This window comes from Cibotium barometz, chromosome 21 (assembly GCF_041138505.1).
Source record: "Cibotium barometz isolate CiBa-2024 chromosome 21, ASM4113850v1, whole genome shotgun sequence".
NCBI classification, from domain to species: Eukaryota; Viridiplantae; Streptophyta; class Polypodiopsida; order Cyatheales; family Cibotiaceae; genus Cibotium; species Cibotium barometz.
This window is the reverse complement of record NC_141066.1, coordinates 49,953,043-49,978,561: the sequence shown is the minus strand read 5'-3', so window position 1 is coordinate 49,978,561 and position 25,519 is coordinate 49,953,043. Positions and strand designations below refer to the sequence as shown.

The 25,519-nt window shown below is 40.4% G+C and overlaps 1 protein-coding gene across 1 annotated transcript in view; it reads left to right on the top strand.

Annotated features, from left to right (window-relative positions):
- The window catches only part of LOC147627314 (snurportin-1 protein), a 43,331-nt gene extending 36,073 nt beyond the window's left edge, over positions 1-7,258 (top strand). Inside the window, exons 2-7 of the mRNA XM_086815950.1 lie at positions 5,338-5,524; positions 5,637-5,887; positions 5,980-6,094; positions 6,235-6,327; positions 6,425-6,574; positions 6,692-7,258. Of these exons, the coding sequence (XP_086672076.1) occupies positions 5,338-5,524; positions 5,637-5,887; positions 5,980-6,094; positions 6,235-6,327; positions 6,425-6,574; positions 6,692-6,841 (946 nt within the window). The 3' untranslated portion in view covers positions 6,842-7,258. The remainder of the gene's footprint in view (positions 1-5,337; positions 5,525-5,636; positions 5,888-5,979; positions 6,095-6,234; positions 6,328-6,424; positions 6,575-6,691) is intronic.
- The last annotated feature ends 18,261 nt before the right edge of the window (positions 7,259-25,519 follow it).

The window sequence follows — 25,519 nt, the reverse complement described above, 5'->3', positions numbered from 1 at the left end:
AGGTCACCTAACACGAGGCTTGGTGGGAAAGTGCAAGAAGAGGTATGGACAGGGAAGCCTCCGTCATACAAGCACTTGAGAGTGTTTGGTTGCGTTGCGTACGTGCACATACGCACCAGACTTGATCCTAAGTCTCACAAATGCATATTCCTAGGATATGGTGACAGAGGTGAAATGGGGTATAGACTTTGGGATCCCGTGAATAGAAAGATCATACGCAGCAATGATGTCATTTTTGATGAAACATGCATGTATAAGGAGCCTGCAAGGCAACAGGAGCCTGGCAGAGTCATCTTTGATGATGATGGACATCATGGACAACAACCAAGGGCTGTAAATCAGCCATTACAGCAGCAAAACCAGCCCTTAAATGGTGCTGAAAATGGTCCAAATGGACAGCCAGAGATGGCAAAAGATATCCCTATGGATATACCACAGTTAGAGGAGATACCGGGCATGATTTTTCAGCCTTATGGCATGGAACAGGAGCCACCAATGGGTGATATGCAGGCTGGACAGCAACCTGCAAATGATGGTCATTGGGTACGGAGGTCCACAAGACCCTCCAGAGCCCCTGACAGGTTTGTTCCAGGGGTTGACTACTTGATGCTCACTGACTGTGGGGAGCCCTCATGTTATAAGGAGGCTTTACAGAGGGCAGACAAGGCTCTTTGGGAGCGTGCCATGAAGTCAGAGATGGATTCTTTGCACAAAAATGGAACATGGAACTTGGTGCCTTTGCCTGCAGGCAAGAAGGTTTTGCCATGCAAGTGGGTATACAGGCTCAAAGTTGCACCAGATGCAAAGCCAAGATACAAAGCCAGGTTAGTGGCTAAGGGCTTCAAGCAAGAATATGGTGTGGACTTTGAGGAAATCTTCTCTCCAGTGGTCAAAATGACCACACTTAGAGCTGTGTTAGCTTTGGTTGCACATGATGATCTGGACTTGATTTAGATGGATGTGAAGACTGCTTTTCTTCACGGTGATCTCCATGAGGAGATATATATGCAACAACCAGAGGGTTATGCAGTGAGTGGAAAGGAGAAGCTTGTATGCAAGCTGAAAAAGAGTCTTTATGGGCTCAAACAGGCACCAAGGGAATGGTATCATAAATTTGATACATTCATGAAATCCCAGAAATTCAGGAGAAGTGACATAGATCACTGCTTGTACACCAAGAAAGCTTTGGATGGTAGTCTATTGATCCTCATCTTGTATGTTGATGATATGTTGATTGCCGGGAAATCTCGTAAAGAGATGGATGCCTTGAAGCAAAGGCTGCATCAAACCTTTGATATGAAGGATTTGGGTGATGCAAATCACATTTTGGGTATGCGGATACTTCGGGACAGAAATCAGCATGTGTTGTATTTGTCTCAGAAGGAATACATTGGCAAAGTTTTGCAGAGGTTCAATATGGACAGGGGGAAGAAGACTAGTACTCCTTTGCCTCCATGTGTGAAACTCAGTGCAATGGACAGCCCACAGTTAGATAGTGGCAGGGCTGATATGGCCAAGATTCCGTATGCTTCAGCTTGTGGCAGTCTCATGTATGCCATGGTTGCTACTAGGCCGGACATTGCATTTGCAGTGGGAGTGGTTTCTAGATACATGGCCAACCCTGGCAAGAAGCATTGGGAAGCAGTGAAAGGTGTCATGAGATACCTGAAGGGCACACAGGATATGTGCATATGCTTTGGCAAACAGGATGCATTAGTGCATGGTTACACGGATTCGGATTATGCCGGTCATCCAGATAACCGGAAGTCTACTACCGGTTATGTATTTACATTCACAGGAGGTGCTGTGTCATGGATATCCAGGATGCAGAAGTGCACAGCCTTATCTACTACAGAGGCCGAGTATATTGCAGCCACAGAGGCTTGCAAGGAGGCATTATGGCTATCTCGGTTAGTGGTTGATTTGGGTTATACAGGGGATATTCCATTGTTGCATTGTGACAGTCAGAGTGCCATCCAGTTGGCAAAGAACCCTGTCAATCCCGAGAAGTATGTCCTTTTGTATGACAAAAGAAACATCTACCCTCCTTCTTGTACTGAGAAAGCTCCTCAGTACTCAACTTGCCACCTGTCTTGTCGGCCTCTGCTTTCTGGTCTGGAGCAAGCTTAGACGCATTGTTCGAGTTCTTGGAGCCAGAGGCTCCCGACCTCTATCCTGGGGAAGACCCTGTCTGGTTCTGGCCTTTACTCCCTGAGGCTCGGTAGCCCTGGGAGAAGCCGGTTGGGAAGTCTTGGGCTTGCCACCATTATGTTTCATTTCTGCACTCTGTGCGAGCGAGAGTGCGTCTTCAAAGGTGGCTGGCCTAAACATACGCACCTCCCATTGGATTTGCGTGTCAAGGCCATACAAAAACTGCCCTTTCTTGTCCGTATCAGATAAGCCTAATTGCAGACATAAAGTCGAAATTCTATTGGCAAACTAAAGGACTGGTTGCGCGTTCTGACGCGCTCCCCTGAACTCGTCTTCGAGTCGCTCAAGGTAGCGGGGCGGTAGAAACCGCTACTTAAGGTTGCGGACAAACTCGTCCCACACATAAGCTGCCATACCTACTCTGGTGTGGGCATGAGCCCACTGAGTCCACCAAGGAATGGCCTCACCTTCCAAGTACCAACTGGCTAAGATCACTCTGTCAGTATCTGTTTTTCTAAGGAATGGCCTGGTGCCCTAGCTGGGCTGCCTGGTGCACTCTGGTCCCATGGTTCTTGGTCTCTCTCGTCGTCGAAGCTCGCCATAGCAGGAAAATGCACTTCCTTTCTGGAACGCAATCTGACCATCCACTATCTGTGTGGGAGACGTCCGGAGGCTGAAAACCAACCGTCCTTCGAGGGACAGGAGTCACTCCGAAAGGGGTAGTCCACCTGCGTCTGAAAACCAACCACATGAGCGAGAAAAAATTCTGGTTTCTTTGCTGAATCTTTGCACTTGAAGTAGGCTCTGATACCACTGTAACATGCGGAAAACTTTGGAGAAGAATCGGTAACACTAACGCACAAACTGAATGAAGATGTGCAAAAAATAGAGATAGAGAGAGAGAGAGAGAGAGAGAGAGAGAGAGAGAGAGAGAGAGAGAGAGAGAGAGAGATGGAGAGGACACAGTATTGGGTCCCAAATACCCTCTGTAGGGCCCCCACCATGGATGGTGTATTTGCTTTATTAGAATGATGTAAATCTGAAAGAAAATACAGAAATTCTTAACCTTTCTTGGCTAGAAATTCCCTACCCGTGACCTGCAGTCCTTCACCCCTTTGCTTAGCACCTTCTTGGCTTGTCTAGCCTCTTTTTGCTTGAGCTCTTGGTGAGAAATGAGATGAACAATTGGGATTATGGACTCTCCTATTTATACTACTCCATCTAGGGCAGTCGGCCAGTTCTAACCTAGGCGGCCAGCATAAAATACTCCCACGACTGAATTTCCAGCATTTAATGCTGAAATAAATGCATAAAATGCTGCGTTTTTTCCCTAACTGGCTGGGCATCATGTGCCTGCTTCAGGATGGCTGGACAGTGCTTTTGCAAACCTCATGGGGGCTGGGCAGCCTGTATGGGCTGCCCCATACTTGCCCTACAGCCACACAAAGGTTGTATCTCCTGAAATCTGCCTTTAGCTTGCCCCTAGGGCTGTCCTACAGCCCCTCCATGGCTGGTGGGTTCAGCCAGGGCCTTCTTGGCCCTCATGGGGATGGTTAACTACTCAGTGATCTGGCATCTGGTACCATACCAGATACACAGAATCACTGACATCATTCCAGAGGAAGACTTACAACGCGGACTGGCACTGTTTCATGTGCAGGACAGTGCACACTTGACCTTGGACTCATATGCAGGACAATGCACACCTGACCTCGGACAACTGAGATGGATCCCTGGCTGACTCGTCCCAGACTGGGCTCACATGGGACCAGTTCACCATCCACTCATCCCGGACTGGGCTCACATGGGACCAGTTCACCATCCGTGGTCCTGCACCTTCTGTATAGATATGTCTACGTGGCATCCAAGTGTGGGATGCACGTGACACTGTGTGAAGTTGTGATTAATGCTGTCACCAAGTAACAGCTTTCCCACTGAGTTGGGGTGCTGCCATATGGACTGTCTTGTGGATTTGTAATTTTAGCTAATGGAAAATATGCTTCAAATTGATGAATCAGCTTAGTAACAACAGCATGATCACACTTACCATTATACTTACTAAAGTTTCGAGAGGTTCGTATGATGGTGGTGGTAGGGGCGGTGGAGGATGAGGTATTTGGAGCCATCTTGGGGAGGGATGCCAGAATCTATGCCATCGTCTGCTGATGCTGGATTTGCATAGCCTCCCTGTTGAGTCTTTGCTGAAACTCTCAATCGGCGGCTTCTCGATGGCGTTGGTCTTCTTTATACTTGCTTGTGGCTACCTTATCCCTTCCTCCGCACGTCTCTGTTGTGCTTTATTTTTTTCTTCTTCAAAGAGGAGCTTCAATATTTGCTTGGAGAGAGTAGGATGCTGAATGCTGATTTGCTGCCTGTAACCTGCTTAGTGACTTTGCTGAAAACTGAATGAATTATGGATGATTTATGCGCTGCTTATAAATGCTGCTGGGCTGCTGGTCGGTTCATCCCAGAGGCTGTTGGCCGGCAAACTTGGACAAAAATTGGTGTTTTAGCAACATTAAATGCTGCGCTTTTTGGCTTTTGCTGTCCTTGAGCCTGGACGACTGAAAACCCCTGGCTGACCTGATGCTGAATGGCTTTATGCTGGTCGATTGATGCACTAAGGCATCTATTGCTGGCCGACTGCAAGTAGGGGTACCTACAGGCTGCCTTTGGTGTGATGATGATGCAGGAGGCCTTACAGAATAACGATGACGTCACACGACTGGCATTTGTGCGATGGCACAGATGGTCGTACAGCCCATACAGATCCATACACATTGGATGATGGCGTTGAAGCAGTCCATACAGCGAGAGCGGCAGAGAGAGAGAGAGAGAGAGAGAGAGAGAGAGAGAGAGAGAGGCCAGCCCCCTTGCTCTTGATGATTTCACAATAATCCATACTGCTTATTTATTTTGTATTTGGTCTGTCACGCAGATAGGAACAAGCTTGCCTTCTTAACCATCATTTGATTTTGGCAATATAGGCCAAGTACTTTTGTTACGGGGATGTAAGCCTTGAGTCATTTGGGGGTGTGTTGACACACATATCCTCTGTAAGGGTTGCATAAGGATCTGTGCTTTTGTTGTAGATGTATCAGGCACATTGTGTTGAGCCCAAATGAGCGAAATTTTACCTTGTGAGAAGCACATCTTTCTTTTTTGAGGATCTTTTTTGGGGTGCAGGTATGTCTTGGCTAGGCCTGCTGGCGAGCGTTGTATAGTGGTCTCATCGAATGGTACAACAGTGAGCAGGCTGCGGAATGGTCTTATCCTTCATTGCTTTCCATCAGCATTGCCTAATGGGGCAAGGGCTCGTGGAACAGCGGCTTCCTCTCATGTTTTTTGTATCTTGGATTGTATATTTCACGAGGTAAAGACACAAAGCTTTTTGTCTATTTCAAGCATTTTGGTCAAATGTTTCTAATGCCCTTTCCCTCCTGAAAAGCAATGAATTTCTCTATTTTGGCTTGATATGATTGCAGCCAGACAACACATACTATATCATAGACATGATGTGCTGGCGTGGATACTCTCTATATGATTGCAATTATGAGTTTAGACACTTCTGGATAAAGTCCAAGCTGGGAGAGACGGGTGCTTTTGACCCTCCCTCTACGTATCATCGCTACCGCTTCAGCATTGTACCTATGTTTGAGTGTGACATGGGTGGCTTGCAAGCTGCATATAGTGGCACTGTGCCGTTTGAACGGGATGGTTGTTTGTTTTTGAACAGGTAACATGCACAAAAAATGGTTTGACGCATAATAATAAAGTTCTTATGAACGTTTTTTTGTGTTCACTTGACAATATGGATGTTATTATTAGGCATGCACACTATGTTTTAGGAGTCACTCCATTGGCTCTTCTCTGGAAGGACTCTGTGTGCAGCCGTTATCACATTGACACAGACAGCAAGGGCAATGTGCCAGCTTATCAACAGGTATTGAGCTTTTGAAGATGCCAAGACTTTTACTTCTTGTCATTTTTACATCCATGTGGTAGGAAGCTTATGTAGATAGTGCACCTCAGGTCTGTTTGAGGAAGGAATACCTAATGTTTTTCTTCTATTTTCCTTTCTAGGTGGTTCTTGAGCTCCAAGAGGATGGAACGGTGGCTACTTGTGATGACCCTCGATGTGTACTCGGAAGCATACCTCAACAGTTTCTCCAACAGGTGGTGTTCATTTTTACATGCTTTCTCATATCTTCAAAATTACCTTTTATTTTTTCTAAATATCTGTGATGGGTTGTTTTGTGATGTGAATTTTCAGAACAGTCAGCATTTGAGAGCAGGAATGCTCTTAAAGTTTGTCATTGGTGACCAGGGCTTGAGCATTGTAAATGGTAGGCCCATAGCAGCTGATATTCAGTACAAAGGACTTGCCAACCGCTTTCGAGCAGGTGCTGATAGTGTATCTAAGGTACGTGATTTCTATCCTCGTAGCGTTTGCTCAAATGCTAGATGTGAAGGCTTAAATGTGCATGATTTCTTTCCCAGCAACTGGTATATTAATGCTCACTGAACTAATGCTCCACAGGTCCTCTTCCAGTATGCTGCAAGGCACTCCCCATTGACAATTTCAGATATTTTAACAGCCATTGAAGCCTCTGATGATGATGGTGATTTTCAGATGGATGCATGTTTTCAAGTAAATTTCTTGAGTTTTCCTTTGCATGGGCACACGTGAAGTGTGTCAAGCAAGTTCTATGGTGTGGCCAAGTGTTGGTGGCCTGCCTTTCTGTGTGCCAGGATGAATTCTGAAGTTGGGATCTTGACTCTTGGGCTACTGCAAGTGCTACAATTTACATGGTGCTTCAAGATCACAACTGATTATTTGAATGGGCAAGAAAGGTTAAAGTAAAACCTGGTTTAACACCCAAAATTCTTGTTTGGAAGCAAGGAAAACTATTTGGAAGTAAATGAGGTGCCACACGTTTCAGTTATTTGAGGTAACAAGGCAGGTCTAAAACATCTGATCTCCTGACAAGGCAAGCTTAGTCATAAATTTTATTACCTTGTTGCACTTGCAATTGCCACGTAGGCTCGTAATCCTTGCTAATGTTGTCTTTCTAATGATTGCTAAAGAATGGAAGATTTGGAACCACCCTCCTTTTGATAGCTGTGCTTTACATAAGATTTTTGATCAAAGCTAGAAGAATAGGGAACAACAATGAATGAAAAATGAAAATCATTAATTTGATTTAGAGTGGTGAAACAATCTGCAAAGGTTATAAAAAGTTATATTTCAAAGCCACGCAAGAGGTGTTGCCTCATGCATCATTTTGATTTTCTCTCATCGCCTCCAACTCTCTCTCTCTCTTTGTCTCATCACTTGTATCCACGATTGTTAATCCATTTTTAGGGTTAACAAGAGTTACTGTCATTATCTTACATCAAGGAATCAAGTTAGACATACCAAAAGGTCATACATTCAAGATATGAAGCAACGATATTCAAATTTGTAACTTGGACGGACGTTTGTAATGGTCTGATAGAATACTTATGGCGATTTTTTATAAGAGTGTGGTAGCAAGTTAGGATGAAATCTTAAGTGATGTACATTATAAATATATTTTGAGAGTAGTCGTTGTAATAGCATTAGGTCTCTTATAAATCTAAAGTACCCAGTCGGTCCAGTTTAAGTGAGTGAACACTTATGGCCATTTATATAAGTGACAATCTCTCATAATACAGAGGACTCTCATTGTGCAATTGAGTGTTGTTCTTGTTAATCTCTTTTCAATGCATGCTAGTGAGAGTGCGTGAGTGAAGTGAGATGAGAGAAGGGATGAATACATGTAATGTAGCGCGACGATGTGATAACACACGCGGGAGACTACGTCGAAATTGTTACTTAAAGAGTGGCGGAACTTGGAGATCTCAAGGCTTACGAGCTCGGTTATCAAAAAGATCCCACGATAGTTGCAGTTCAGCCGGATATGTTCCGACGAGGGTTTGGGCGAGCCATAACATTTTTGGCGCCATTATTGGGGAGCTATCTCTTTGCTTTTTTCATTGTATTTCTCTAATCTACGCATTACTCATTATCCATTGTCTTTAGTAATGGTTTACCACCATGAAAAAGAGGTGGTTTTGATCATGATTTGTGTGTGATTTGGTGAGGGATAGTTCTCTTTTTTTGTTTTGTAGTAAAGAATGCTTTTTTGTTTAATGTTTAGCTTAAATTATTATTTTTGTTGTTAATTTGGTTTTTAATATTCTTAGAGCTTGCACATAGAGTGTATTAAGCTTTGTTTGTTTCCATTGCATCAAAAACTATGATAGAATGCATGTTTAGTGATTTTTTAGCTCTTTCTTAGTTTAACAGAGTGAAAATCGTTAATTTTTGTTTAATTTTTATGTTTTTTGTTAGATTTGTTTGCATAAGTGTTAGCAATTAATTAGGGTAGCTTACTCTCTCAAAAAATTTCTCAAAAACATTAAAAATCTCTTGGAATTGACAGATCTTTACTAATGGATTGATTTTTCTCGTTTAGAAGCGATTAATCTATTCTAAGAGTTAAAAAATTTATAAACATGTCATTTGGAGTCCATTTCGATTATGTAAGAGGTCGAAATTAGTGTTCTTGAGTGTTTTGAGAGCATCTAGATGTATCAAAATACTTAGTTACATTAAATTTTTTATTAATTGAAAAAATTTCGCTCTTTTGCTTAATTTTGTATAAAGAGAAAAGATTAAAATTAAGAGTTTAATTAATCTTTAATTATAAACTAATTTACACATTAGTTGATGTACATAGCTTAGTAATTTTATACTCTATCTAATGATGTACTCAATGGTGTGAATTAATTAGTGACTAAAAATTAATTAGAGTTTTTAATCAATCAAAGAGAAAAAATAGTGAAATAGTTAAATTTTGATTAATTTTTAATTATATTTTTACATAACTCATTAGTGGTTAACAAGCATTTAATGTAAAGATGTCAATGAATTGTCAACTTGTCTATTTTTAGAGATTATCTATGAAAGGTATAAGTCATAAAAGTGGACTTTTTTTCTTCTCATTTATTTTTTAAGAAAAATGTTCATATCTTTCTAATCCAAATGATGTGTTCAATCATATGAATTAATTAGTGATTAGTAATTAATTATAATTTTTAATTAGTGTAAAAATTAGTAATCTTTAATTAGTTTTTAATTATATTTTTACACAACTCATTAATGGTTAATGAGCATTTAGTGTAAAGATGTCAATAAATTGTCAACTTGTTTATTTTAGGAGTCATTTATGAAGGTTGTAAGGGAGTGTCATAAAAGTGTTGACTTTCTTTTATTCACTTATCTTTTTGAAAAAATGTTCATATCTTTTTAATTTAAAATTAAAAAATATTTCTTTCACACAAAATAACTTAAATTTCTCTAGACTCTTAAAAAAAATTGTTTCATGGCATGAAACAACCTATATTTCATGGCGTGAGATAGCCTCTATTTCATGGCGTGAAATAGGTCTGTGAAGAAAAAAAAAATCCGCTTCTCAGCATGAAATAGTCCCTATTTCACGGCGTGAGATAACCTGCGTGAGGTCCATGAAGTTTTTTTTAAAATAAGCAGTCTTGTTTGGATTCTAAATCGTGAGGTCGATGAATATGTTCTAGTGTTCATGGGAAAGCCCTAATCGAGCTCTTCGAAATTGGTCTTGAGCATTTGAAGACAAAATCTATCGTTTTGATCTTTGACCAACAGTCTCAAATTCAATCCAGAAATTGAGGTAAAAAACGGGCTTAAAAGTACTAAAAATCGCTTAAAATAGTCCGAGAAAGATCGCGTACTATATTCGGGCTACTTTTTGAGTGTAAACGACAAAATCATGAAAAAGTTAGAGAGAAAGTTATAGCACTCCAAAAATATAACTCATATAGATTTTTTTAAAATTTATTTTTGAATATATTAAAAAACGAGCTACAAAAAAAAGAAAAAATCTTTTCGATTTTTTTTAAATCTTGAGACATTGATGGAAAATACGTGTTGAGACCTCTTTCATCTGGAATGCTACTGGCATGCACTTTTTTTAGAAAAGTTAATCTTAAGAGCGTTTACTTGTGCTTTTGAGACCTCCTCTTTTATATGAGATATCAATGGTACGCACTTTTCTCGAAAAAATATCTAAGAGATCGTTTATGTGCGCTTAGTGCCTAAGTAAATTAAGGCAAACGGACCCTTGTTTGACCCAAAGAAAGATGCGCTAGGTCTCGTGAGACTGTAATGGGTTGTAAGAAAACCTTTTAAAAAAATGTATGCGCTTGCTCATACAATTGCTCATTAAGGAGCAATTGGCAATGTTAAGATATGGCAATGATAGAGGGATTACGTAGGCCCACATCCACATTGAACCCAATGGCTAAAATCTTCAAGCTATTGAGTTCCATGTCTCAAATGCACCTCCCAATACTATTTGTCATGCCGACAATAAACGTATCATTGGTTTTTACATCCCTTGTCACATCAATCCCTCTAGGATTTGGTTCCTTGCTTAGCATTACCACAAATTCTAAACCTTTAGAAGTGTTAAGTACCAACCCTTTGCAATCCCTAAATGCCCAAACCTTGGACATATTGACTAATCTAAGAAGGGGGATTACCCAAGGACTAAATGAGGTCATAATCACAAGAGCACCCACACGGCCTCAGTGACTCTTCCAAAAATACTCTCGTAGAGATTTTTAAAATCATGGATAAGTACGATGGAACAGTTGATTCTATTCAATTCATGTAAATGTTCGAACAGAGATGTGAAGCCTTTGGAAATCTAAACTGTCCCACCAAGGTACATGCGTTGAGCCTTTGCTTAGTGGGAAAGGCTAGAAGATGGTTCATCACATTGATGCCTGCGATTAAAATGAATTTCCAAACCTTGAAAATAGTCTTTATCCACGGCTTTTCAAGACAAGGTTATTGGTGGAGTGCAGCAAGAGAACTGTATTCGATTGAGAAAAAACAAAACGAAACTATTAGAGATTTTATCATTCGGATAAAAATCTGGGGCTCACGATGTGAGCCATGGGAGAAACTAAATGATGCTCAATTGAAGAGATGTTTCATGATGGGTATAACGAACAACAACTTACACAACTTGATCATTGTATCCAGTCTGAAAAATTCGATCAATATTGTAAAGAAGCAATATGTTTAGATGATGACATGATGGAGAATGATCATGATATGAGATGTTCCTCATCTAAACCCAGTGAAGCAAAGACTAAAGAAAAATTGATCTTGGAATTCTCATTCCCTGAATTCTACACAGCCTTACTTAAAATCTTTGAACCGAAACATCCAAGAAAGAATGAGCTCTCTCAAGATAAAACATCCTTAATGCCTCTCAAAGTGGTGGACCTAATGCCTTGTGTTCATTGCCACCACTATCACCTCAATCCCTAATGTGTGTACCTTAAGTTTGTCTTTCAATTCTGTAAACATTGCAAAGCTTTGGATCACAACACATATCAATGTTCTAATTCATTGTCCTTGCCTTAAAAAAAAACGGTCCAAAGGGTAGAAACTGCTCAGTAAAGCAGTTAAGCAAATACTTCAGTGTTTTCTATTGTCGTCGACCACACAAAGTTGCAGACTGCACAGTTTGGAATACTTCCATGTCCACAGACATTGACACATTGTAACTGGACCCATATGTGAATGATATGGCATCGATCACATATTCCAAGATTACCCAAGGTGAGTTGCTTCAATGCGACCTGTCTCGCAGAATACAACTCTTAACATCTTGAGTGTGTGAAATGGAAAATTATCCACGGTACCCTTGAATGTGCTTACATGCTTGCAAGCCAAGGCACGAGAAACAATTAAAAAGAATGCAAAAGCCAAAATCAAGATTTCTTCATGGTTTCAAAATGTGGGTGGAAAAGTAGCTACTTGTAGCTCGACTATTACGAAGGTGTCAATCCAATTTGGATGCCTCGACAATCAAAGCCTCTAAAACTCAAAGGCCAAAGAAGAATAAAAGTACTCTTTGCAACGTCGTCCATAAAATCCTATGCGAGTTCCTCAAAGAACTACAGCCACTCAACACGTGTGGGTACCAAAAAGATTATTACAAGCTCAAGGGTACTACCAAGGTAATACCAAAGCTTGGATTTTCAAGCGCATCAAGAAGTCACCTAAGCCTGCACAAAGGAAGAAACCTCGGCACCAAAAACATCAATGTATCAATTCATAATATTCATCAAAGATGGGTGCTTGCTTCAAGAACAATGATATTATAATGGAAATTCCATCATATGGTTGTTAAGATCGAAAAAGCCTCACCACTGACTTTAATTCCAAGAACTTCATCTAAAGTTCCACAAGAATGGAGGTCCTACCTCCTCGACAACACTTGAGCCACAAATTCAAGAATCAATTCCTATATCTGCAAATGGGACTTATGAGCACATTAAGGACAAACTCACAATGCTCTTTTCACCCCTCTGGATAAGAAGCATGAGTGCAAAAGCTACACGGGCAGACATAAGAACCTATACCCTCAAAAGGAGAGTAGGCACAAGAACATGTTGCTTGCAAGGTGGTTTTAAATTTAAAAAAAAAGACAAAAACACAAGGGAGTCACACAAATGGTCTGCCTAAAACGGTAGAATATCACAAGAAACTCCTAACAATCTCAATAGCCAATACATTTTTGTTAAGCTTATAGCTTACTATTCTTTTGGCTAAGTTAATGTTGAGCTGCTCCATAAGTAAATAGCCATACTCATGCACTAGAGGACATTGGCACAAAAGCCTCATCATCGACAACTTTCTAGGTACATCCCTAGATGGGGGGGGCCATGGTAGACGAAAGCCTGGTCAATGGTACAATCATCGCCTGTAATTTTTCTTCAAATTTCAAACCTCTCCAAATGAAAACTAGAGTCTTCACAACATATTGATCTATATTCTTTAGTGAAGATGTCTATGATAAACCCCAAGTCGTTGTTATTCTTTCATGGCTCGCCAATAAGTGGTTACTTCAACAAGCAACAACTCAATAAGAGTCTATTTGACTCATTTCATGTACTTCATGTATATTTACTTCATAAAACACTTAAATATACATAAAAGCATAAAAAGCACATGGGAAGAAGCATGTAGAAATAGGTCCTACTCAATAACATTTGACAAGAATCCTACCATAAAAAGGGACATCATCGAAGACCAAATTATTCAAGTGATGAAATTCAATGTCGCTTCAATGAATCAGATGAGGAATTGAGAATCATAATCTCGTTCTGATGATTGTGTCAACATTTCTTCGAATCTTTCCTTCTCCTCTCCCATTATTAACCTCTCTTAGTTTTCCAACTAACACAAATAATATGTAACTCTGCTTATGATTGCCAAAAACAAAGTAAGTAAAAAATAGAAAAATACAATCAGTAAATAAAAATCCACACCTCAATTAGGAATGCCCTCTAATCACTAACCTTCTCATTTACTAACTAGCCTTTCTCATTTCTTTTTCTGGAGGAACAAGGACCATTGAACATCACTCAATATCAAAAGCCATCAACAAAGCTTGTTAATTCTTTCCATATAAAGGTCTTCAACGCGATCACGAGGATGCGATCGGCATCAGAAAGGGGAGAATGTTAACCCATTTCTAAGGTTAACAAGAGTTATAGCCATTATCTTACATCAAGGAGTTAAGGTAGACACACTAAAAGGTTATACATTCAAGATATGAAGCAATAGTGTCCAAATCTACAACTTGGACATGTGCTTGTAATGGGTCGACAGAATAATTATGGTGATTATTACTTCAAGAGCGTGTGGTAGTAAGTTAGGATGAAGTCCCAAGTGATGTACTTCATGGATATATTATGAGAGTAGTCTTTGTAATAGAGAATTAGGCCTCTTATGAGCTTAAAGTGTCCGACTGACCACAGTTTAAGTGAGTGTGAACACTTATGTCCATGTATATAAATGAAAATCTCTCATAATACACAGGACTCTCCCATTATGTAATTGAGTGTGGCTCTTGCTAATCTCTCTCTAATGCATTCTAGTGAGTGTATGTGAGTGAAGTGTGGTGAGAGGAGGGACGAGTGTATGTAGTGCAACACGACAGTGTGACAATGCATGTGGGAGGCTACGCTAGAATTGCTACTCAAGAAGTGGAGGAGCTTGGAGACCTCAAGGGTTATGATCTCGTCCAATCGGAAAGATCCCCACCACGACAATTGCGGTTTGGGCGAGCCATAACAATGATCTCTTGGTATCTCTCTTCTCCTCCTCTCATCTTGTTGCCCTTTGTCCCTTTGTTGACATAGAAGTTCAAACAAAGACACGCGAGGACTGAAGATTGAATGAAAAAATATTGTCATGCATGAAGATCCACATGTTGAGGAGAAGGAGATAAAGGGGGATTGTGTGTAGAGGCAATGCTTGAAGATGCATGAGTTGGGGGAGAGAAAACGTGTGTTGTGCAGGGCATGAGAAGAGAGAGACAACAAGAAGGGCCTCAAGGAGGAGAAAGATAGAGTTCGATGAAAAAAGGTCTCTCCATAGGATTTTTTCCCTGATTTTTAAAAAACATGTATGGAAATAGTTTTTTCATTACTGTAGTTGCTTGCTTTGATAGTAATTAGAACAAAGAGTTCACTCAAATGTATAGGGAGAGCGTGTACTTGTTCACCCTTGGTGTGTAGAAAAATGTGGATTGATTTTTATCCTTTTCTATGTGCATCTTTATCATTGTATCCCCTTCGACCCCAAGCGCCCCCCCCTCTCTTCCTTCCCCCCCCTCTCTCTCTCTTCTTTTTCCCCTTTCCTCCTCCCTCCCTCTCTTACAAGGGCCAAAGTCACATTCGGATGAGCGCTCCCAATTCCCCTATGCCCTTTATAGATGTTCCATTGTGTGAGTGTTTACTTTCTTGTGAACCTTGTCTTGGTGAACTGGTCACCTATTCACTTTTACCACGGTCATCTATTAACTTTTTTAGCATTAATTTATTCATGCCCGTATTACGCATTAATTTATTAAACATAACCTAAGGTTTTACGTTAGGTTCAAACTTACATTGACATTCTACAAACCTTAGGAGAAACACTTACATCACGTTAACACATGCTATAAAAACCAAACATAAAAGTTAAATGAATGAATAACATTTACATTTACTTACAACACACTACAAAAGTCATAAGTTAAATTCATAGAATAAAAATAGCAATTATATTAAATTACAATCAGCTACAAAATTTAGTTTAAAAAACCATAGAATGGAATTATTGGATTAAAATAACAATAAATTAATTTTAAAATTTTTAAAGAGACTCAAAATCAAAGAGCCAAAAGGAAATTTGCTTTGTAAAAAGTTTATCTTGCATCTTCATTTAATAAGAACTAGATACATAATTACATTTATTCTTTAAATGATGCACATATGCACATATTTGGGGCATCCCATATCTAAAAGCAAGAACATGATGACTACATTTAGAAAATGATGACATCCTTTGCCTTGGAAGACATGGAGATAGGCACAAAATCATGACCATTGATAATAGTTTTCTTCATCTTTTGGGATGTGTCCCAAATGGATGTGGACTTGCCAGGAAGCTCTATGCTGTTTGCATAAGAAAGCTCCCCGTTCGATATGTAGATAGGGTTGCTCTGACTCCCAGGCTCGCCATTGTCATTGATTGTTTCTTTCTCTTCTTCAAGGACTCAATCAACCGAAAAGTACCTATAAGATGCATTATCCATAAAGAATTTTTTTCAATGTCTTCACTTTAAGTAATTTATTTAATTAGAAAAAGTCAAGGTTAAAACACCAGTTTATTTTTTTACTGTACAACTTACCATATAGTGTGTTACTTTACTCTCTCCCCAAGCACCTAGCACTTTTTTGGTGAATTCTATGATATGTTGTTGGAATGATGCTCGTTCTTGGGCACTTGTGCTACTTTGATTCATAATGCGAACCATGTTATTGAAATTTATCCAAAGTTGTTTGCGCATATTTACAATAGCTGGCATTGGACAATCTACATTTGTGGTGATTGCACACAGGTCTCTCCAGAGTCCCCAAGTCTTCTTTGAATTCTCTATTTTTGCTGGCTTCTCCAAAAATCTCCTTGCCTTTGATCCAGTCATGGAGACCTTTTGAGCAACCTTGTATGACATACCAGAGGCCTGCTTATTCACTTCAATTTTCACGTTTCTGCCATGGCAGCCCAAAGAACTCAAAAGATGCTCTAATTTATCAAGAGCTGCAACTTTCCTCTCTTGTGTAGGCATTGTGAATGCATAATTGATATGGCACTTAAGCAATCGATCAAAGATTCTCATGAATGCATGAAGTGTGCAAAAGTGAATATTCTTTAGTGGAAAATTAATGATGGGGCTCGAATTTGAATTCCTGTTTGGTTCTCCTAGCATATCAGGAGACATGACACCTTCCACCCATCTTGGTTCTCCTAGCATATCAGGAGACATGACACCTTCCACCCGTCTTACATTTGGTTGTTCCTCATCTTCCATCATCAGTTGACTCGGTTGGATCTACTGCATCTTCTTGTTGCTTCTTCCCTTTCTTGGGACCTTTCGAGGCATCCTTCCCAACAGAACCAACCTTCTGTATACCTTTTCCATTTGTCTTTTTCTGCCTAGGAATATCAATCTGAGCATTGCAGTATGGACAAGGCCATCTTGATGTCGCGCCTTGAGCACAACCCATCATGCATTTAATTGTCTTCAAATCTCCCCCAAGATGCCAATCCACCTTGAACTTTCCTATGTTTTCTACATCTAAAAGTTGACCATCAATTTACTTTTTGATTACATCTGTTATCCAGGGAGTCCTTTCAAACATCCATGTCAATACCTCATGTGTCTCCTTCGATACCTCGAATGCACCAAGCCACCAGACCTCTTTCTCAGATTGCACACTAAAACTTGGTTTGGTAGTCTTTTTCCATGCACAGATCATGGCCTCATTCATGAGCGTAATGCTCATACATTCCAGCTTCCGACCTTTCACAATTTGGCACTCATCTAGCTTGAGCACAAATGAAAGTGTGCTCCCCAAAACTGCAAATAAACGGTAATTTACAATATTCAAAACAAAATAATCGTCTTCATTTTCTACTGAAAAACATGAATAGTAGCAATTGCAAGTTCTCACCTTCTGGTGAAAGACCATAGAACTTCACCGTCTCTCAATATGAACAAAGATGTTATTGTAAACATCATAGTGAAATTCTGTACTTGTTGTCTTGATTTTCTTTCTGCTCGACCCTGTGTCTAATGTTAGTGTGCCCTCAACGTGATAAAACTGTCCTATAGCTCGTTGCACATCATCATTATTGATACGCTTGACATTGTGAATTACCTTGAGTGTAGGAAATAAAGTGCCAGTGATTCCTTATCTTAGAAATGCATCTTTTACAACATGACGGATTGCTTGGTACCCTTTCATGCTGATTCCAGCTGCATCACAAGCATGTTGAATTAATGAAGAATTGATGGAGGTGGTAATCTCGCTCACTACATTGCTGACAACAGCTTGGCGTATTTTAGGATGATGAGGGTTAGTAATAATTGAGAGAATATCCTTGGTATTCAGAATGGCTTTGACCAAATCCTTCCATCCCTCTTCATTAGAACCACACACCTCTTGTAGAAAATTCTGGCAGAACACAAATCATGACTATTTTGTTTAAATCACTGAGTGCATAATGAAAGTTTATGTTACTTACTTTGCTGTACGAATCCTTTTCTTCCGTGCTCCACCTTTAAACGCAAGAGATTCTATACCAGCCAATGTCTTTTTGCGTTCACGGGCGACGAGCACCATTTGGCATTGCTTTGAGTCGTTTGATAAGTTCCTCTAGCCTTTGAATCTTTGCATCCTTCTCCACATTCTCTGTGAGGATCTCTTTCATTTTATCTGATGATGTTTTAAGTCCTTGACATTGTAAAAGGCTGAATTGTGATGCTTGCAATTGACATTGGAGAATATGGGTTTGCCACGCTCCACTTGTAGTCAATCTTCTGCACAGTAGAAAATGATATTTTTGATATACAAATATACTAACATGGAGTTTTTCATCAATAAATTACATTTATGAGAAAAATTAAAAAATAATAATTTTTGAGGTCCTCGCAATTTCGGGATCTCATGGATGTAGTGGTTCCTGACAGTTAGTTATGTTTATGGAGTTGTGGGAACCCGACAGTTAGTTATGGATGTAGCTCCTGATAGGCTTCTGACATGACCCTTGAATTACAAGCTTTTTGGAGGGAAATTTTATTTTCATCATACATAATATTGGCTGGTGGGTGGTGTTTTTTCCACCTCAAAATGTAAAAAAATAAAAAATAAAAAATTTTCACTTTTTGGGGTCCACCTAGATGTTGCCATATATATAGGCAGTGATGTGTGTGAACACACTTAGGATTGCCGGGGCACTTTTTTCCTCTTTAGGAGGTTTTTTTCCCCGGCTTGTATATACGCCCATCGTTCTAGGGATAACTTATCTTTTGTACATTGACACAATCTAATACATTGTGTGTTGTGTGCATTCTTGCTTCTTCTTCTCCAAGCTTTGTGTGCTTTCCTGCAACCCTAATTCCAACAATTAGTATCAGAGCAGGCATCGGCTCCCAGGGCTACGCTGCCGGCACCCTCCGACTCACGTTCTCCGATTGAGGTGAGCTTTCACGAGCGCTTGCAGGTCCCTATAATCTGCAAAGTGAGATTGTAGGGCTTCGCGTTCTTAGAAATCGCATCTGAGGTCGTTTCGGGCTCCGTTTTTACATTGCAAGTTCTGCACAGGTGTTTTCGTCATTTTTTGCAAAAATTTTGACAGTGCAGTTTCCTGCAAAACAGGCATACGTATTCTATTGTGGACCATGCTACATAGCACGAGTTGTTTTCTGTTCAGTCTTTGCTTCATTATACAGGTAGCTTTTGCATTAGTTTCAGTCAGTGGCCATGGTTGATAATAGCAATGATGTATTTCGCATGTTGTCTGCTGATGACAAACTGGATGGAGACAGCAACTACCCACTTTGGGCATACATGATGCAGCATGTTTTGGTTGCAAAAGGATTGTGGAACATTGTGCAGGGTATGGATGTACGTCCAGGTTTTGTGGATATAGGATCTGTTGAGGATGTTGCAGGTTCTAGCAGCTCTACTATTGCTACTATTTTACCCACTGCTGAACAAGCTCGTTGGGATGGTAAAGATGCGTAGGCTCATGCCTTGATTGCACTTTCTGTCAAACGTAACATCACCCCACATATTCGTTCAGCTAAAACAGCAAAACAGGCTTGGGATATTCTGGCTGGTTTGTATGCAGGCTTGGGATATTCTGGCTGGTTTGTATGCAGGTCGTAACGAGACAAAAATCTCTTACCTGCGTAAAGAGCTAGAATTGAAGATTATGCAGGAAGATGATGACATGAATGTTTTTCTTGCTGAGATTAAAGATCTCAAGGAACAGTTGATTTCTGCAGGTGAGATTATTCCTGATCATTCTCTTGTGCAGACTGTTCTTGATGCTTTACCTGAGTCATATCAAACTTTTGCTTCCACGTGGAGACTTGTTACTGAGGACAGACCTGATGTTGTCAAGTATGATACTTTAGTCAACAAGCTCTTGCAAGAAGCGCAGTCCAAGCAAAACAGGGCTAGGCAACGTGCAGTTGATCAGGCATTTATTGTTGCCCAGTAGAGAAGAAGTGGTAAGGCAGCCCCTTCCACTGTTTCTTCTCCTATCAATAGGTCTGCAACTTCTTCTCCTTCCACAGGTAGCAACAATAAGTCTGAGAAGGCTCTTGATAAAGGCAACAATAAGTCTGATAAGGCTCTTGATAAAGGCAAGAAAAAGATCAGGTGCAACTATTGTAAGGCAACTGATCATGTCATTAAGAATTGCCCTAAGCTAAAGGCTAAAGAGGCAAAGAAGAAAGAGTCAAATGCAGCCACAATAGCGGATGCTTCTACAAATGCAGATTCTGCAAATGTTGTGCAGGATACAGAATGGGCATTTAATGTATTGCCAGTATGACCCATCTGTACATGATGCATGTTTGGCAGTTTTTGTTGACTCTAATGTATGGTATTTTGACAGTGGTGCTACAAAGCACATTACCTCACATCGTGATATGTTCACTTGTCTTGAGGCTGTGTCTAATGGGAATATTGTCACATGTGCCAATAATGCTTCTTACCCAGTGAAGGGCGTTGGTAAAATTATGCTTACTGTTGCAAATGGCAGCGCTTTCACACTTTCAGATGCTTTGTATGTGCCAGGGATAAAGAAGAATCTATTGTCTGTCTCTGCACTTGCTAGACTTGGATTTGTAGTCAAATTTATGGATGACAGATGTATTGTTCATGATTTGACTTCTGGTGATACGATTATTGCATCTGGCGCCTTGTTTCGTGGGCTGTATAGGCTCAATTCTTATGACAAGTGTGTGGAAGATTCAGCAAATGCAATTTCTGATGAAAATGCAGTTTCAGATGCAAAACTATGGCATGCTCGTTTTGGTCATCTGAACTTTGCTAGTTTGCTGCGTTTGTAGAAATTTGATATGGTTGCTTCATTGCCCCCTCTTGAGGCACCATTGAAACATGTTTGTGAAGGCTGTATTTTGGGCAAAATGCAGCATTCTGCATTTCCAAAGGATGGTTCTATGCGGGCTACTCGCAAATTGCAACTTGTACATAGTGATGTATGTGGGCCTATGCAAACTCCATCATTTGATTCGAGATGTCGTTTTTGTGGAAGATGCTGTGCAGCCTTTGTTATCATGTACCAAAGAGACAGGTGTGAGCTCACGGGATGTATTTGATATGTTGTTGCCTCTATTTACAGGTGGGAATTCAAATGTAACTCCTAATGAGGCAAATACTCAGCCTATGCAGATTTCAAACGACATCATAGATTAGCCTATTTCTGATGCAGATTTACAGGATGTAATTCATGAGGATAGGGCTGAAAATGAGCAGGCTCGAGGTATGCCTAAATGGCTGGTGCAAACCTTGCGTGATAGTAAAATTGATGCACCTATATCTAGTCGTACTCGTTCCTTTTTTCAGCATGCCTCTTATGCATCAGATTGTTATGCTTTGGTTGTGTCTAGTATGTGTGAAGAGGAAGAACCTCTTTCATTTGATGAGGCACAAAAATCAGAAAATTGGTTAGCTGTAATGCAAAGTGAATATGATGCTATACTGAAGAATGGTACATGGTCTTTGTGTGATTTGCCTATTGGTAAAAAGGCCATTGGATGTAAGTGGGTTTTTAAGTTGAAACGAAATCCAGATGGCAGTGTTGATCGCTATAAAGCTAGACTTGTTGCAAAGGGTTATGCTCAAGAAAAGGGCATTGATTTTGATGAGACCTTTGCTCCCACTTGTCGTATGACTACCATTCGTAGCATTTGTACACTGGCAGCTCATAATGGTTGGAATGTACATCAGTTGGACATAAAGACTGCGTTCTTGAATGGAGATTTGCATGAGGAGGTGTATGTATCGCAGCCTCGTGGTTTTGTTCAAAGAGGACAGGAAAACAAAGTGTGCAGGTTGAAAAAGGCTTTATATGGTTTAAAGCAAGCTCCACGAGCTTGGTATGAAAAGATACATGCATATTTGACTGCACATGGTTTTCAGAATAGTCCAACAGAAAGCACTTTGTATGCTAAACGTGTGGATGATGTACATCTAATCATTGCTCTCTACGTCGATGACATGCTGCTCACAGGACCAAATGAGAGTCATATTGATGATTTTAAGGCTGATTTGAATGCCTCTTTTGAGATGTCAAATTTGGAGCATTTGCATCATTATTTGGGGATAGAGTTTAAGCAGTGTGATGGAGGTATTGCTTTGTGTCAGACAAAGTATATTGAGACATTGTTGCGGAGATTTCTCCCTCCCCCGCACACTCTCATCAGCCTAGGAAGCAAAAAGGTGATCATGAACCATCTTCCACTGACTCTTTTGTAAAATTTTTGGAGACAAACTTGATGGAGACATGCACATGCAGGTGGCAGCTGTTATGGGCTACCACATCTCCAAGAGAGGAAACTCTACACATTCACCTAATGGATGAGCAATAGATCACAACTCTCGTAGGGTACTTACCAATGCTTCCATCTTGAGTCCCTTGAGGCCTCCAAGCTCACTCGTTAAGCTCCAAACTCCAAGCTCCACCTCCACGCTATCACCATGGAGTCGCTCACACCTTTGCATAGGACAATCACTCTCTCTCATGCTCTCACACAAACATGAATCATACAAGCATAAAAGAGGCACAATTCTAGAATGCTCTCACTCCTTCAATCTCTCTCAAGACACAAAGAGAGAACTCTCAATAGCACAAAGGGGATTGTGTCTCTTCATTATGAGAAAATACCTTATTCACACTTGGGTGCCCAAAACTTACTTTACGAGGCCTTGGGTGGCCAATATCTCATAATGTACAACTTTTATAATGCCGTTTCATGACACTTATTAATGTTCTCAATTGAGGATCATGTTTGTTAATCCAAAATAGGATTAACATCCCCCCTTCCTGATATAGATTCTATCCTCAGAACCTGTTACCTAGGTCGGAAGACCTAGTCGGTAAAAATTCCTTCTGGATTGGAGCTTTAAAAGTGTTCGTCTCTTAAGGCTGAATGGGATCTCCAAAATCCAGTATCCACCATATCTTCAAATGTGATGTGCGCATGTAGCCTGGAAGACAAAGACGGTGGTAATAAAGCATGATCCCTCGATCTGATGGGCCTTGGTTCATGTCGAACCTTAAGTTGTCTGCTTCATGAGACCATCATAATGTTCCTTTGGTTGGTCTATGAGGACCACCACCAGCTTCAAAAATCTGACACTGGCTACAATGGTAGGGTCGAGAATGCAGCGCCATGCCTGGATCCGTCAATAACTGTTGTCTTTGTTCTTGTATGTGGCCAAAAGTTGCCTTTCTCATTAACTCCCACCATATCTCCCTTCCACACATTAGCAAAACATTCTCGTATTTAGTGTTGGAATTAGGGTTGCAGGAAAGCACACAAAGCTTGGAGAAGAAGAAGCAAGAATGCACACAACACACAATGTATTAGATTGTGTCAATGTACAAAAGATAAGTTAGCCCTAGAATGATAGGCGTATATACAAGCCGGGGGAAAAAACCTTCTAAAGAGGGAAAAAGTACCCCGGCGGTCCTAAGTGTGTTCACACACATCACTGCCTATATATATGGCAACAAATCTCCCCTGGGAGTGATGGTGTGAATGAGAACTGGCACTCATGTATAGGGGAGTGCCATGCTTGAAGTAGATCAATCCACAAAGGGGAGCAAGCCCAAAGCTTTGCAGAAAGCTTCGAACTTCTCACGGGAGGAAGCGCCTTTGTGAAAAGATCGGTGAGGTTGTCCTGTGTTGGCACATAGGCCAAGCTGATCTCTCCTGCTGAGAGTCTCTCCCTGACATAGTGATAATGCACCTCAATGTGCTTTGTGTGAGCATGAAAAACTGGGTTTCTCACAAACTGCCAATGCGCTCTGTCAGTGAAGATAGAGGTGGCAGTCTCCTGTCCAACACCCAAGTCAGCCATAAGCCGTCTGAGCCACACACACTCAACCGTACCTGTGAAAGCTGCCCTGTACTCAGCTTCACAACTAGAAGTGGCCTCAGTAGGTTGCTTCTTGCTTAACCAAGATATGCATGAGCTACCGAGCATGAAACAAAAACCACTTGTGGACACTCTTGTGTCATAGCAACCAGCCCAATCTGAGTCCGAAAAAGCATGCAAATCTGGTGGCAATGATCTCCCCTTGGGATAAAACAACCCAAGATGTATGGTGCCACTCAAGTAGCGAAAGATGCGTTTAACTGCCTTCCCAATGCTGAGTCCCTGGGCTATGCATAAACGTTCTCACTTGTGAGACTGCAAATTGAATGTCTGGCCTTGTAATGCATACATAAATGAGGCAACCAACAGCTGTCTGATAGAGTGTGACATCAAAGTGATCTCCAGCATCATGAAGACTCAACTTCAAACCTGTCTCCATTGGAGTAGCAATAGGCTTGGGGGGCGAGCATATGCTCCACCTTCTTCTCAAACTAGATCCTATTGTTGTGGATCATGTGCTCTCTAATTTCTTGAAGCAACTCTGTTTTTCTAGTGGGGAGAACTCAATGGCTCTACCACTTGTGATACTCCAAGATTTTGTGGACCTTTGTGGCCTTCCTCTTCTTGGTGGGTGTGAGCAGCACTATGTTTGATGAGGTCTCTGCTGCCCCTGCTCAACTACCATGATGATAGTGAGGGTAGGAGCACTATAGAGGGTTTTGACCCGAGGGGCTTCACCTAAAAATATGTAAATTGAGCATGTGAGTTCATCACGAGAAGTATATTAATTTAACAAAGTTACAAAATTACATTTACATGAGGGGGGTTTTAAAACCAATTTTGAAAAAAAAATGTAAGTTTATGATGACGAAAAATGTAAGATTCCTCCCTCTAGCTTTTGAGGTGTAAAGGTGTAAGAACCTTCCCTTCCATTCTTGTAATTATTCCCCTCTCTGAAATAGAAGAAACATCTTGTTTTACCCTATTTTGGCCTAGAGAGAGAAAATGTCTAGAGAGAGATAATCTAAAATTGAAATATCTTTGGATATAAAAATCCTCCTAGTGTCTAAAATGGATTTCCCTGAAACAGAAGTTGAAAATGAACTTTCCAATGTGCATTAGGAATTAATTGAAAATAGTATAAGGGACCTTAGCCTAAGTGCCTACATTTTCAGAAATTTTCAGATTATGGTCCAATTAAGGTTCCAATGGGACAATTGGATTAATCCAAGTGTTGGGATGAGATAAATCCAAAAGAATAAAAGAAAATATCCAAAAATGAGTAAATGTCACATAAGATGAAGAGTTGACTGAGTACAAGGTTTATTAGTTAAAAATTATGAGATATTACTAAAAAAATGAGATATTTTAGAATAATGATGCATTTTTGACACCTTGGTAAGGAAAGGGGGACTCTTGAGGTAGGCACCTCTTTCACATGTGTGGAAGGGTTTTTAATTCAAAAAAATTGTGATATTTTTATCTCTCCACTCTCCTGGATCAAACCAAATCAAAAGGGAGCCAAATTGGTCCAAATCTTGTCCAAATTGAGTCAAACTGAACCTGCAAAATTCTAGAATCCAGTTGGACTTGGTTAGTGGTCTCCCTCACCTATAAATAGACCCTTAGTCATGTGTAATAAAATATTAGAGCTATACCATGCCAATATTATATTAAAATAATCATATTTTCTATTATCCTTTAAATTTTTCTCTCTCTTGGGAGCTTGGAGCTCTCTCTCTCTACAACAACT